This window comes from Mizuhopecten yessoensis, unplaced genomic scaffold, assembly GCF_002113885.1.
Source record: "Mizuhopecten yessoensis strain PY_sf001 unplaced genomic scaffold, ASM211388v2 scaffold10911, whole genome shotgun sequence".
In the NCBI taxonomy this organism is placed as follows: domain Eukaryota; kingdom Metazoa; phylum Mollusca; class Bivalvia; order Pectinida; family Pectinidae; genus Mizuhopecten; species Mizuhopecten yessoensis.
Window position 1 is genome coordinate 1,398,519 of NW_018408783.1, and position 14,438 is coordinate 1,412,956.

The 14,438-nt window shown below is 36.2% G+C and overlaps 2 protein-coding genes across 2 annotated transcripts; one reads left to right on the forward strand and one right to left on the reverse strand.

Annotated features, from left to right (window-relative positions):
- The first annotated feature begins 412 nt into the window (after nt 1-412).
- Nucleotides 413-10,535, forward strand: LOC110463494 (sodium-dependent glucose transporter 1-like). Its single transcript, XM_021518123.1, has 4 exons — nt 413-1,093; nt 7,237-7,466; nt 7,772-8,057; nt 8,424-10,535. The coding sequence occupies exons 2-4, from the start codon at nt 7,254-7,256 to the stop codon at nt 8,942-8,944; spliced, it is 1,020 nt and encodes a 339-aa protein (XP_021373798.1). The 5' UTR covers nt 413-1,093; nt 7,237-7,253; the 3' UTR covers nt 8,945-10,535.
- A 976-nt stretch (nt 10,536-11,511) lies between these two features.
- Nucleotides 11,512-13,851, reverse strand: LOC110463485. The gene is made up of 2 exons (XM_021518103.1): nt 13,759-13,851; nt 11,512-12,693 (listed from the first exon to the last, which is right to left on the reverse strand). Exons 1-2 carry the CDS (start codon nt 13,849-13,851, stop codon nt 11,512-11,514), a joined length of 1,275 nt encoding a protein of 424 aa, XP_021373778.1.
- Nucleotides 13,852-14,438: the final 587 nt, after the last annotated feature.

A 14,438-nucleotide genomic window follows, 5' to 3' on the forward strand; every position in this document is an offset into this window, starting at 1 on the left:
CTTTATAGAGGAACACGCACCACTTCAGAATAAGGTGATTACTGTTAGACCCAATGCCCCTCTGTATAATAAAAATCTCCGCGTAGAAAAACAATACCGTAGACAAGAAGAGAACCGTTGCGAAGGAACAAATTAAACGGTCACCACCAAATTTATGGGGAACAATGTCGGCTAGTTGGTTCTTCATTCAGTCAAAGAAGACTTATAATTAAAAAAAAATCGAAGAATGTGGTAATGACCATAGACAGCTTTTTAGACTCACCAAAAACCCTATGGATCAGAAAGGTGAAATTATCTTACCAAGCTGTAATTCTGAAAAAGACAAGGTCAGTGATTACTTTCTGAATAAAATCAGCTCGATCAAGAAAAAAATATTCCGAAGTGAACTCTACTGCTGACAATGATATCTCTGTCATGACTGCCGACATTAAATTTGATGGGGAACCATTGACAAAGCTCTACTCCACAACCGCGGAAGAGTTGTGCAATATCATCATGACAATCGAAATCCTGTGTGCTTGATCCACTGCCTTCAGACCTATTAAAGCAATTTCTTGAAGAACTGCTTCCTTTGATTACCTCAATCATGAACAAATCATTGGTTAAGTCAAAGGTTCCATTGTGTAGAAGGCACATGTAATGCCATTTTTGTAGAAGCCTGGAATAAACAAGGAGGCGTTGAAGAACTACCACCAAGTATCAACTCTGCCTCTCTGTTTAGAGGTTCATCTCTATGAAAACAGTCTCCATGACAATCTGCATTCGGCCTACCGCATGGGACACTCTACTGAGTCCATCTAATCACTTTAAACTGCTACCCGAATAATTAGAACAAGGTGTAATATATCGTCAATACACCAGACTTTATCTAAACTCGAAGACGACAATCGTTATTTCAAATCTACACAACCTGTTGCTAGGTCTACGCAGAGTTTTTCATTAAAACTTCACACAATCAAATTGCATGTATTGCGCAGCTGTTACAGTAATGCTCTCGCGGATATGAAAGATCATGTAAACAGTAAAATATCCACACTACAAAAAGAGGAGAGAGTATTTACTATTGGCTTTGAAACACAACTATAATTATAAGGTGAGTTTTATCGTTGATTTATGTTCATTTCTGTTGTATGCCTTGAGGCAAATAGTCTAAAATGCTAGAATCAAGCGGAATTAGGAAACCTGGAAATGTCGTTTTCAAATGTTAGGGTCATGATTATGGTTATCAAAAAAAAATCATTAACTGTTACCAATTAATTGTTAACCATTAATGAATGCAATGATATGAGAATTAAACAATATAATGTTCATGTAGTTAAAACATATGTAGAGAATCAGTATAATTTGGAGCCAAACCCTTTCTTGACAGCCTAACGGTCGCTGTAATACTGTGTAACACGCATTGTGAAATTGTATAATCTTGATTATTGTGATGAGAAATCACAGATATATACACAGTTTACATTATCGCATACAAGCCTTCCGTATTTTTGTCATTCCGTAATTTTGATCTACAAATGATACCAAATCGCACAGTTGTGCGGAGAAAAGCGCACAACGGGGCGAACGATTGCTAAATCGCACAGTTGTGCGCACCATGTGTGGACGATGTGCGGACGGTGTGTGAACGATGTATGCACGGTGTGCGCACGCTATTTTTGGTGCGTTGTGCGGTCCCACAACTGTATATCTTATTAATCTGACATTTACAATGTATAGCTTATTAATCTGACATTTACAATGTATAGCTTATTAATCTGACATTTAACATGTATAGCTTATTAATCTGACATTTAAAATGTATAGCTTATTAAAAGTGACATTCAAAATGTATAGCTTATTAATCTGACATTTAAGGTGTATAGCTTATTAATCTGACATTTAAAATTTTGTAAAAAATGTATTGAACAAACATGCGACTCACATGGCATTCTCCCAAAGTTATTTATAGCAATATTCCAGTTGCGAGTTAAATGCTATAATAGTGGAGAGCTCCATAAGTAAATCAACTTTAGTCAATCGTAGTTTATATGTAACAATTAAAATGGTCCAATTAAGATTTGTTTCCCCTTTTATGGGGTCATTTCAAACAAGAAATCTCTTTACAAGGTGGAATAAAACAATTATAGATATGAAAGCATGACATTTTACAGAGTTTGTTTAATCAATATGGTCATAGGTCATGACTCCTGGTGTTTATGAAACATAAACTGACACAAATAAAGTACAGGGTTATAAGTCGAAGCCATACTTATCGCCAACAGTTTAACGATAGATATTATATCAGTTTGTAGTAGGTTCACCCTGAGTGGAACATACACGAATACGATCAATGCAAACAGCCCATACATATCTAAAGGGTTGATAATGTATATCAGGAGAAATCAAGAAACACTTACTATCGGAAAGCATTGGTTTTGCTAAGAGGTGTTATAAATATTTTCACTTGGAGACAACGCTGAGGATGATATAGTATATGAGTGCTACTCCAAAAAGACCTTATAACTAAACAGCCACCATTCAGAGCCGAGCTGCGCCAAAAGGAGGTAGCTTTCTCAATTATCATTATATGTCTGTCTGGTATGTGTATGGGGTTTAAAAATAACGTCCTTGCAACAGCTAAGGTCATTTGAAGACATGTGCCAAGAGAGACAGGAGAGAGTAGGTAAGATAGAAAACAACATATGTTGATCCCCAGGATTTTTATTGGCGCAACAGGTCGATTTCGGTGTTGTCAAGGTACTGTTAGTAACCGGTAGAGAAGAAACACCTTGTTGTCAGTTCCTGTTAGTAACCGGTACAGAAGAAACACCTTGTTGTCAGTTCGTGTTTGTGTGTGTGACACAATAGTCTCGTCGTACGACATGAAGTGAGATACAGCAGGTGTTTTCGTTACCTTATCGAGGAAGCGTCTCTGTTACCTTGGTTATTAACGATTAACGGATGAATAGCTATTTTATTATATATATCATAAAATGCATATCATTTTACTCATACTTTATTTCGCAATAGCATATTTATTTACGTTACAAAGAAATCGGCAACAGCAGCAACATCAGTTGAACTTTCTAAAATGAAATTTCCATCTAATAGAACTTTTGTAGAAAAATGTATTCTATTGTCGTTTATATATTTAATTTTATTGTTACTAATAAAGTCCAAATATCATGTCATTAATTAAACATTTCAAACTGCACATTTGTTTTTAATATAAAGAAGCATTTTAGGTTAGTCGGCAACATTTGACTATTTCAATAATTTCAATTATATATATATTTAAAGTCCGCGTGCTAGTTATATTTGAAATGCATACTATTTATGTTTGTTTATATATGTTTTATGAGAATAAGTGACAACAAGACCTAGTCGTATATCACACCATTAACACAATAACATATTGTAAACCAAAGACTACATTAGCAAAAAGTAAAAATGTTGTTCACTCCTTTTGCTAAATAGTGAGAAAATCATTCATAGTAATTGCAAAACAATATCAGAAAACGAATAGATATGAGAAACCTGTAGAAAACCATCATTAATATAATAGTCAGTAACGATATACAAATGAGAGCTATCCTCTGTTTAGTAGAATCATTCAATTCTTTTTCACTCTTTTTTCCTATCAGTAGGATAACACTGGCATTCCTTATTTTGTTACATAGCACAAGTGATTACCTACGTTATTACCACACGCAGGGTGTCAATGATATTTTCGTACGTGCCGTAAAGAATTGGATGATATATCTAATTTCTCGCTACCCCAATGGGTCCCTTTACATTAACAATCTTCCTGTTCAAATTTTGACACGCTTCTCCTGTTTAACAGTAGTTAACACTACTTCATAGGTGAAGTGACGTTATAGATCTTGTTCAATTAAAAATGAAGTGACGTTATAGATCTTTTTCAATTAAAAATGAAAACACGTTAATTGTGTAAATGTTACCTCTGACCCGTCGAAAATATTGTTGCAGTAATTGTATGTTGTGTTGACTTCTGCTCTCATGACATCTTGTGAAATCGCTTATGCATGATGATAAAGTAAACATGGATTAAACTCTGCACCTTTTGAGATAAGAACCAGTCGTGAAAAAAGGCTTTGCACGATTATACTGGACACAAATATTAGTCAATGGAGTTTTATATCTTTTAATACCAATATGCATTTCATATTTATTTATTAACTTCAATTTTAGCAGTATTTTTTTTCGGCAGTTAACGGAACGGTAACTTAAACAACATGTACTAGTCAAAAAATTTGAATTATTGCTAAAAGTTGTCAGTTACATATGTTAACTCTCTCACGAAAATACGGGGGAATAGGGAATGTATCCTTAGCTGAATTATACTGTCCAGCCAACCTGAAATGGGGTATATTCTTCGTTTTTAAATTGATAATAGGTATATGTTACATGCACCAGCGAGGGTAATAATTTGATCTTTCGTACGAAAGCACACTGCTAGTTATGCATTTCCTCTCCTAAACGGGTGTAGGCAGGGTATGTTCCTTTACGATGTCACGGTCAGAAAATGGACAAAAACTAATGCTCATGCGATGTTTATTTCATTTAGATAATTTTAATTTGCGGTTGTATTTTAAGAGTTGCTTATTTTCTCGCAGGCGCTAACATTTAATGACGTTATATTTAACGTATAAGCCATTACGGAATCCAATATTTTGAAATTAAAGCATTTGCTTATTTAGTCCCTAGTCGGACATTAGAAAACAAAAATGCAGTTCCAAAACGGAGGTCACCAGATGCATCTACAGTATGTATGTGAGATTAACATAAACTTACTCTATTACTCTGTTAAATCTATCATATATAAAGCGGAATGGTTAAGAGCCTTCAGACCGAAGACCGTTTTAGATGTAAACAGCTGACATTTCGATTTTGCGTTACTGGGTTAAAGCTAGTTCCAAAAAAAGGCAGACGTAATTTTACAAGATGTTTCAAGTATTTTGCTGAAACACACAACCACAAATCGTTGTCGATGCGATCCAGTATCCGTCTCAGGTAAATAGAATATTCAGTAAAATACTGACATATAAAACTAAAAAGTGATTCCCTGATATATACTCTGATAAGACTGTGTATTTATTGTGACGAGATCATCACCATCTGCTGTCATCTCGTCCTCATACAGTCCATAGTGGTGAGTCTATAGGTGAGTAATAAACTGCTTTTTATTTTATTATATTTTATATTCAGTAGATTTTAAGACAGCATGCATTTTTAAAAAGTTTTCACGATCTGACGAAACATCATTTAAAACTAATAACGTAAGGTAGATAATTTTCTCTCATTTCCCTGTGTGTAAAATAGAGCTGTCCAGGGTAAGAAAAAGGAAAACGTGACGTGATGTTATAATGGCTCAACAATAACGAGACGTCACGACGTGATGAAATTAAAACATTTTACAATATATTTACCGTACAAATTAGAACGATAAGATTAACTTTTCAGTACAAACAGAGGAAATATAGGGTATGCTTAATCTGGCTGACTGATTCGTTTTCGTTCAGGGGAAAATTGATATTTTCAAAATGGTAGTCAGTCCAAACGCATTTTCAGTTTTTTTGGCTTTTTAGTGTAGTTGGAATGAGAGAAAAAAAAAAAATCTCATGCCCAACGGTGTAAAATCGGTAAATTCCACCCTCGGGATTTTTCAAATTTGGCAAAACCCTCGGCAAAGCCTCGGGTTTGACCAGATTTGAAAACACCATCTGTGGAAGTTCCCTGTCATACACCCGTGGGAGTGTAGTAACGTGTGCTTAAAAAAACTGAAGATCGTTTCGGCGTAAAATGCTCATGTAAAGATAAAATGTTTTATTAAATTGTTGATATTTTGTTATATATGGATTGAACGTTTTTGTTTTCAATTTTCATGCCGGTATGAACACAAATCAGTTACAAACATATTGCGTGAAGCCTGCTAGGGTTTCATGTTTGATATGGATATAACCGATTTGCGTTCATACCGGTATGAAAATTAAAACAATGCCGTTCAATGTATATATTTAAAAAAAAATCTATAGAAAATATTGTTCCCTTTTATTTATTTATTCTTAAATCATTTATTTATTTACTGCGTTTCGTTTATGCGTCGTGCTTTAAACGACATTGGCGCAACAGCCCTATTAAACTAAATTGGGGCCAATAATTAACCGTAGTCATTTAAGTGTTTGACACAGGGGCATTCTCCATGTTACCAGAAGCGAAGCGACAAGACTCTCACTGAATAAGATTAATCTATAGCGTCATAAGTAAACCACGTGTCACGTAACGAGAGTTTGTGCTTTCAAACTCAAATGAAATGCATTTCTACTGGTAATGTTCATATAGAGGGTTGCAGCGCAAATGCATATACAAATATATAATGTCCAGATTGAGGTGTGCACATTTTCTCCCATGCTTCGCATTCCCGATAAACATGTCTTACTGGACTCTTAAGACGACTTAGGAACAAAGCTTCCCGTGTCTGTTACTACAACGCTTGATAGAATACTGATATGTGCCCAATTCAAACATCGAGTCGGTCAGTTTTAGTTCAGTTTGGTTTTGTTTGTTTAATTGAATTTAGAGTCATATTAACAGCTAGGGTCAATTAAGTGAAGCGCTTCCATGTGTGAAATGTATGCGGTGTAATGGGGGTATGTTGCTGGTGTATTTATCTCCTTGTAATAGTGTGGATTGAAGGTTAATCTATAGCGTCATAAGTAAACCACGTGTCACGTCACGAGAGTTTTTGCTTTCAAACTCAAATGAAATGCATTTCTACTGGAAATGTTCATATAAAGGGTTGCAGCGCAAATGCAAATACAGATATATAATGTCCAGATTGAGGTGTGCACATTTGCTCCCATGCTTCGCATTCCCGATATACATGTCTTACTGGACTCTTAGGACGACTTCCCTCCACACTTTTGAAAACTTTCCATTGCGTTAACTTTGTATGTAGCAGAACTAGCGCATCGTCATGCGCTCTTGGTGATGAACCGAAGCGTTGGGTTCACCATTGCAACACTTCTCAATCACTTCTTTTTAAAGCAGACAGATGAATCTCAACTCTTGGGCTAAGATAAACACATGGTAAAACATCACGTTTTGCTTGAAACATTCTTACCCGTGTTTCTGATTACTTTTTCTACATCATAAACGCTCGATATATTCTATAACATTGTACATGCAATGTGAAACCGGCTTGTGCTAATGAGATATGGTTTCCTTAAACAGTGTCACACAACGGGGAAATGGCGAAAAACATAGAGGATTACAAAGTCAACGGATGTGATTGCGAATCAGTTCCATTTAATGAAAGTGCTAACGAGGATGGAAAAGAGGAATGCCAGACGAAGGCCCCTATCAAAGAATATCGATCATTTCTACACGAGATTCTTCATAACGATGCCACTAGATTCAAGACCTTGCTGAGTGTATGCGCCGCTTCAGGTTTCTGCATACTGGTTTGTTATATTTTCTTTGTTTGTATGGTTGAATTATATTAAAGATGATGATCTCATGTAGTGATTACAATTTCCCGTTTCGTATTCTGGTCAACACTGGCCCATATCTTTTCTAGTTTTCCTTTGGGCAACAGCAGATATTCTTAAATAAGTATATTTCATGATAGCCGTAACAGATTGAATTGCAGCTACAGTAGGTTTAGTGATATACATCTTTATGAATGTGTTTGATTCATATTCTACGAAACTGAGTTTGATACACAAATAAAACATGTTTTTAAATGACAACGTCTATATATTGCCAGGGATGGACAAAAGGCCAGTTCGGACCTGCATTCTTAGATATTCTGCTCATCTGTAGCACAAGCCTTGAAGAAGGATCTTTGTTCATGACGTCGTATTTTATAGGAAGGGTGATGGGTTCTATTCTAGGAGGAGCTATTTATTCCAGACTAAACAGATACCTTATTCTTGTAGTCGCCATGACTACCAACAGTCTCATGTTTGCCGTCATACCATGGTGTACAGTATATGAAATGATGATTGCTGCGCATGTTCTACATGGTATTTCCGGTGGAGTGATGTCTGTTTGTAAGTTACATTATCCTGGTTTATTGTACATTTGCTTTAAACAAAAATTAAAAAGGGAGCAGTCTCTTGTTTCTCTATTTATTCACATATACATAGTATTATCATCTCTAATGCATTATTGAAGAACAGTGTGAATTTAAGCAAATATACCCAATTGTTAAATATATTTAAGGATATTTTCTTTTCATGTTGATTACAATATAATTTTACTGTAATCTAAATTACTGACCATTGAAATACTGTACGTCAAGGTTTCATCAGTATCGTTGATGCATGTATTTTTTATGTACAAAAAAATGTTCATTTAATATGTATCTAAATAGGTTATTTATTCATATCAATGGAACACTTTATGTATCATTTCAGCTTTAATATCGATAGCAGCGTCAATCTGGGGAACTTCGGCGAGGGGTAGGGTGTATATGAACATCTTCTACGCTGCTTATGCTATCTTTGGATTCCTCTCGCCCATTGTGACGTCACCGTTCTTGATTCCAACAACGACAGATGTCACGATATACAATGCATCTCTGAACGTATCTAACGAAATGTTCGATGACGTCAATGGAAACGGCTCTTACATCCAATCTGTTCCGAAGTTAAATGCGACTCATACAGAATCACCCGAATCCAGACTTTATATAGCTTTTTCAATTTCAGCTGGATTTGCATTTTTGGTCACAATTCCATTTGTTGTATTATTTTTCAAATCACCACAACAATCAGAGAATAAAGTCAGGATCGACGAGTTACGTTTCATTGGCGATCTTCCAATATTGATAAAGATACTTCAATTTGTAAATGTTGGAATATTTTCAGCTGTGTTCGTTGCAATGAATTATTCATTTAGCGGCTTTCTGACAGTGTTTTGTGTTCAACATTTGTAATGGACAAAGACAGCCGGTTCCATGTTAACATCCGTGGCGTTTTTTGCTTTACTTTCCGGTAGGATCTTTGGAGCGGTACTGACAAACTTCCTCAAACCAGTCCCTATGCTATTGCTATCCATCATATCGTGTACCGTAGGATTTGTTGGACTTTCAGTAAGCGCCGTTTTTCTGGCTGATGTAGGAATATGGATATCTGTATGTGTTATAGGAACACCTTTGGGTGTTGTTTGGCCAAGTTTTCTGAGTTGGATCAACGAGAATTTAATTCCCCTTCGAGGTAAAGTGACTGCATACCTAATGATAACTGCCTTTGCTGGGGCGCTCCTGAGTCCGATGTTGTTCGGATATATGATGGAAGAGGTATCGCCAATATGGTTCTGTTTTTTAAGCTTAGGGAAGGCTATAGTTACTATCATCAACGTGACATTGTTTTCTCTGTATACGAGGTTCTTTCACAAATGAAATAAAAAGTAGAACAGTAAACATGTAGACACATGAACATTTTAAAAGAAAAATAGGCAAACATGAGACAGGGAGGTACTTTAAATGGGTAAAACAAATGCCCTCATGCATCTTTAGAAGTGTTTAATCCAATTACGACATCACTGCGAGACATCTATTCGAACCATTACCTGTCAGAATAAAGCTCATGCGCCAAATGTATGAGGATTGCTTCGATGATTATTTAACCATAATAGCTTTTTTTTTGGTTATTACTGACTATAACTACATGCAGTATATCAAAGCTGCCTGTGTCTGTTGATAAATGGATTGATAGGTTTCTGATTTACAATATATTTTCCTTGGGGTAGATATATGTAATGAAATATATACATGACAATCTTTTCTGTTGCTACGGTGCTTGATAGAATACTGATATGTACCCCATTCAGACATCGGGTCGGTCAGTTTGGTTCAGTTCAGTTTTGTTTGATGAATTGAGCTTAGAGTCATATCAACAGCTATGGTCAATTAAGTGAAGCACTTCCATGTGTGAAATGTATGCGGTGTAATGGGGGCATGTTACTGGTGTATATGTGAATGCCGATTTAAGAGTACTACCTTGTAAAAATACCATGCCTCAGATACGTATCACAAGCGTCAAAATAGTCATATTCTACTAACAACGAGTACATTAGTCAATATCGCTTTCAATATAAAGCTTACTTCAATTAATCCAATTAACAGAACCAATCACCACCCTTTCTTGGCCAAGTGCAGGGTTTTTAAGAAAGGCGTTAGGGATAAAACAGGTAATAGATAGAAAAGGACATATAAAAAAAACTTTGAGATTCGCAAACCAGTTTTATTATGGCCTCTGCTGTGTCACCAACGAGAAGGTTCAATTGCGAATACATAATACTACAAGGGGGTTACTTTATAAATCGTCTTTTACGAATCATTCAGAGAATAAAACATGTTCGGTTTTTGCTTTGCTTTCCGGTAAGATCTTTGGAGGGGTACTGACAAACTTTCTCAAACCAGTCCCTATGCTAGTCCTATCCTGTCGTGTATCGTAGGATTTGCGAATCATTCGGAGAATAAAACATGTTCGGTTTTTGCTTTATTTGTGGTTGTTTTTTAAACATTATTTTATAAACCATACTTATTCTATGGTTTATGTTTTTCTCATTTTTTTATCACCTCCTACCAATACTTGTTTTCTGTATTTTTATATTCTTCATATGTTTTGTTATAAATATATATATAGAAATCTGCCTATATGTAGACATGGACTTCAAACGAAGAAATGCAATTTACCAATTTAAATGCAATATCCCATTTACTTTTGTATGTAAATGTCAATAACATAATACGATAACATATTTCTGCATTCTCCGTCAGTATTACTGAATGGGTAGATATTTAAACTTGCAAAAGTCTTCAAACACAAATTAAAATATCCATTTACTCGTTAAGTAATCATGTATTCACTGATAAATTCACCTGTGAGTCAAACTTGAATTCATCGAGCAAATTCACTGAGAGACTTTGCTCTATCAAAAGACGTATTCTTCTTTAATTTATTCGTCATTTATTTATGATTAAATCTGTTATTAAAGCTAAATAATTACTTTTTATGTTATATGAATGCATGTATATCAATTTAACAAACGTCAATGAAAAACTCGCATAAACAAATGTCAAAACAATTATTTCCAGTTTGTAAAACTCACTACTGTTACTTGCTGTTCACAGACATTTTGTTGTTGCGAGTACCTTTTTACTTTCTATACTTAAGTAACTGATTTATGTTTTCTAACGCCTGTTTTGGGTGCCTGGTGTAGCGTATGTTGGTAGCCTTTTGACGTTTGTCGTAGCCTCCTTCAACCCAATCAGTATAAGCATTCTGTATATTATTTTGGCAGACTCACACTGCTCACTTTGGTAGCAACGTGAAGCCTTGTTGTTTGCCTCTGTAACTTCTTTTGGTAGCCTCTTAGTCTCTGTAGATTCTTTTGATAGCCCCTTAGTCTCTGTAGCTTCTTTTGCTAGCTCCTTAGTCTCTGTAGCTTCTTTTTATAGCCTCTTAGTCTCTGTAGATTCTTTTGATAGCCCCTTAGTCACTGTAGATTCTTTTGATAACCACATAGTCTCTGTAGCTTTTTGTGATAGCCTCTTAGTCTCTGTATCTTCTTTTGATAGCCTCTTAGTCTCTGTAGATTCTTTTGATAGCCCCTTAGTCTCTGTAGCTTCTTTTGATATACTCTTTGATTCTGTAGCTTCTTTGATAGACTCTTATTATCTGTAACTTCTTTTGATAGCCTCTTAGTCTCTGTAGCTTCTTTTGGTAGCCACCTTATTCTCTTTAACTTCTTTTGATAGCCTCCTAGTCTCTGTATCTTCTTTTGATAACTCCTTACTCTCTGTAGCTTCTTTTGATAGCCTCTTAGTCGCTGTAGCTTCTTTTGATAGCCTCTTAGTCTCTGTAGCTTCTTTTGATAGCCCGTTAGTCTCTGTAGCTTCTTTTGATATACTCTTAGTCTCTGTATCTTCTTTTGGTAGCCCCTTACCCTCTGTAGCTTCTTTTGATAGCCTCTTAGTCTCTGTAGCTTCTTTTGATAGCCCCTTAGTCTCTGTATCTTCTTTTGATAGACTCTTAGTCTCTGTATCTTCTTTTGGTAGCCCCTTAGTCTCTGTAGCTTCTTTTGATAGCTTCTTAGTCTCTGTATCTTCTTTTGATAGCCCCTTAGTCTCTGTAGCTTCTTTTGGTAGACTCTTAGTCTCTGTATCTTCTTTTGATAGCCCCTTAGTCTCTGTAGCTTCTTTTGATAGACTCTTAGTCTCTGTAGCTTCTTTTGATAGCCTCTTAGTCTCTGTATCTTCCTTTGGTAGCCCCTTAGTCTCTGTAGCTTCTTTTGATAGCCTCTTAGTCTCTGTAGCTTCTTTTGATAGCCCCTTAGTCTTTGTAGCTTCTTTTGATAGACTCTTAGTCTCTGTAGCTTCTTTTGATAGCCTCTTAGTCTCTGTAGCTTCTTTTGATAGCCCCTTAGTCTCTGTAGCTTCTTTTGATAGACTCTTAGTCTCTGTAGCTTCTTTTGATAGCCTCTTAGTCTCTGTATCTTCTTTTGATAGCCCCTTAGTCTCTGTAGCTTCTTTTGATAGCCTCTTAGTCTCTGTAGCTTCTTTTGATAGCCCCTTAGTCTCTGTAGCTTCTTTTGATAGACTCTTAGTCTCTGTAGCTTCTTTTGATAGCCCCTTAGTCTCTGTAGCTTCTTTTGATATACTCTTTGATTCTTTAGCTTCTTTTGATAGCCACCTTATTATCTTTAACTTCTTTTGATAGCCCCCTTAATCTCTGTTGCTTCTGTTGATAGCCTCTTGTAACTTATGTTAGCAACCTCATGAAGTTTGTATAATATGTATTGAAACGAGTGATTTCAGTTATGCTCTACTAATTTGTAGCTTAATTTAAATAAGTTGAGGCTCATTAATAGAGTCCCTTCAAGTTTTGTTGTGTCCTTAACCATTGTTATATATGGACGGCATGATGTCGTTTTTCCAGTTCAATATGTAGCTCTCTTACCTATAACATGCTGATATTAGAACTCAGATGATCTTGTGTAACCATCCTGCCAGATCGGTATTTTTCACATATATATACTACTCACATTTTGCTAAGGATCACCTATATTTTGAAAACAAAATCAAAATCAAAGAATGTAATATTTTCCTTCCGTACTGTTTTTGGCGAATATGTTAGTCTTCCGAATCGTCCTGTGTGGATGTGTTCAGTCAACCATAAAGGCGCTTGCACGCTTTTAAACGTGTACACCCCCTTCAAAAGCTAAGATAGGCTAGGAAAGGTGTTGTTCAAATTGTTAAGGAAATCAATTTGATGAATATTCTTTGCGTGTTTTTGTTTTAATATGGCACAAAGACGAACCAGACTACGGTTAAATGAATAGGGGCATCGGAATAATGCAAGCTAGCATGTCTCAACGTCAGGTTGCAGCTTGGAGTGTCTGTACGTGTTGTAGCAAGAATGTGGAATCGTTTCCAAACTAAAGGAAACCCTTCCAGGCGTCATGCTGGAGGTCGTTCAAGGGCTACAATGCAGCGCCAATATCAACTAATGCTCATACAGGTTCCAGACTGCCACAGCTTTACTGAATGGCCACCTAAATGCTTCTGGTACCCGGGTTGCCACTCAGACAGTTAGAAACCTTCTTCATGATGCTGGTTTAAGTTCATGTAGACCAGAAATTCGAGTTCCCTTAACCGCCTGCCATGTTAGGGGCCGATTAGATTGGGCCACAGCTCATAGCACTTGGACTCTTTGGGAATGGCAACCGGTTCTTTTTACTGACGAGTCCAGACTCTGTTTCGACTTCATCGGCAGGCATGTAAGAGTAATGAGACAACCTGAGGAGAGGTTCCACGCTGGTAACGTTGTGGAACATAACCGATATGACGGAGGTTCAGTGATGGTGTGGGGAGGCATAAGCCTTAGTGGGAAAACCGAACTCCTATTAACGTACACCAGCGGCGAGCTTTTGGTCAAGTATGCATATTATTAGTTATAATGAGCCAGAAGACCCATCCTACTACAGAGATAACGAATGTGTCACCCTGACATTTTTTTTATTCATTATTGTTCTGCAAAATTATAAGTCGCTTTGTGAGATTGAGTTGTACTTGACTGCTACAAAAATAGCCCCTACCGGTTACCTTTTCGGCAATATTTCGGACAAAACACTACCATCTTTGTAATTAGCACCCTAGAGGCCCCCTCATTGCCTGTTTCGTTGAATTTGCTGTCAATAAAGTAGGCTATTTCATCATGAGAAGAATTGGCATCTTTGTTGTTCTAAAGACAGATTTTAGTTTGAGTTATCTCCCCTTGCACATGCTTCCCTGATATCCAATCAGAAAAAGTGCTACAAATTAGAAGGGTGACAATTTCTACTAGCGGAAAAAAGAAACTGTGCATGCCTAATATGTGTTATAAAAATAAATGTTTATCACGTAGAACAACAAGGTTTTCAGG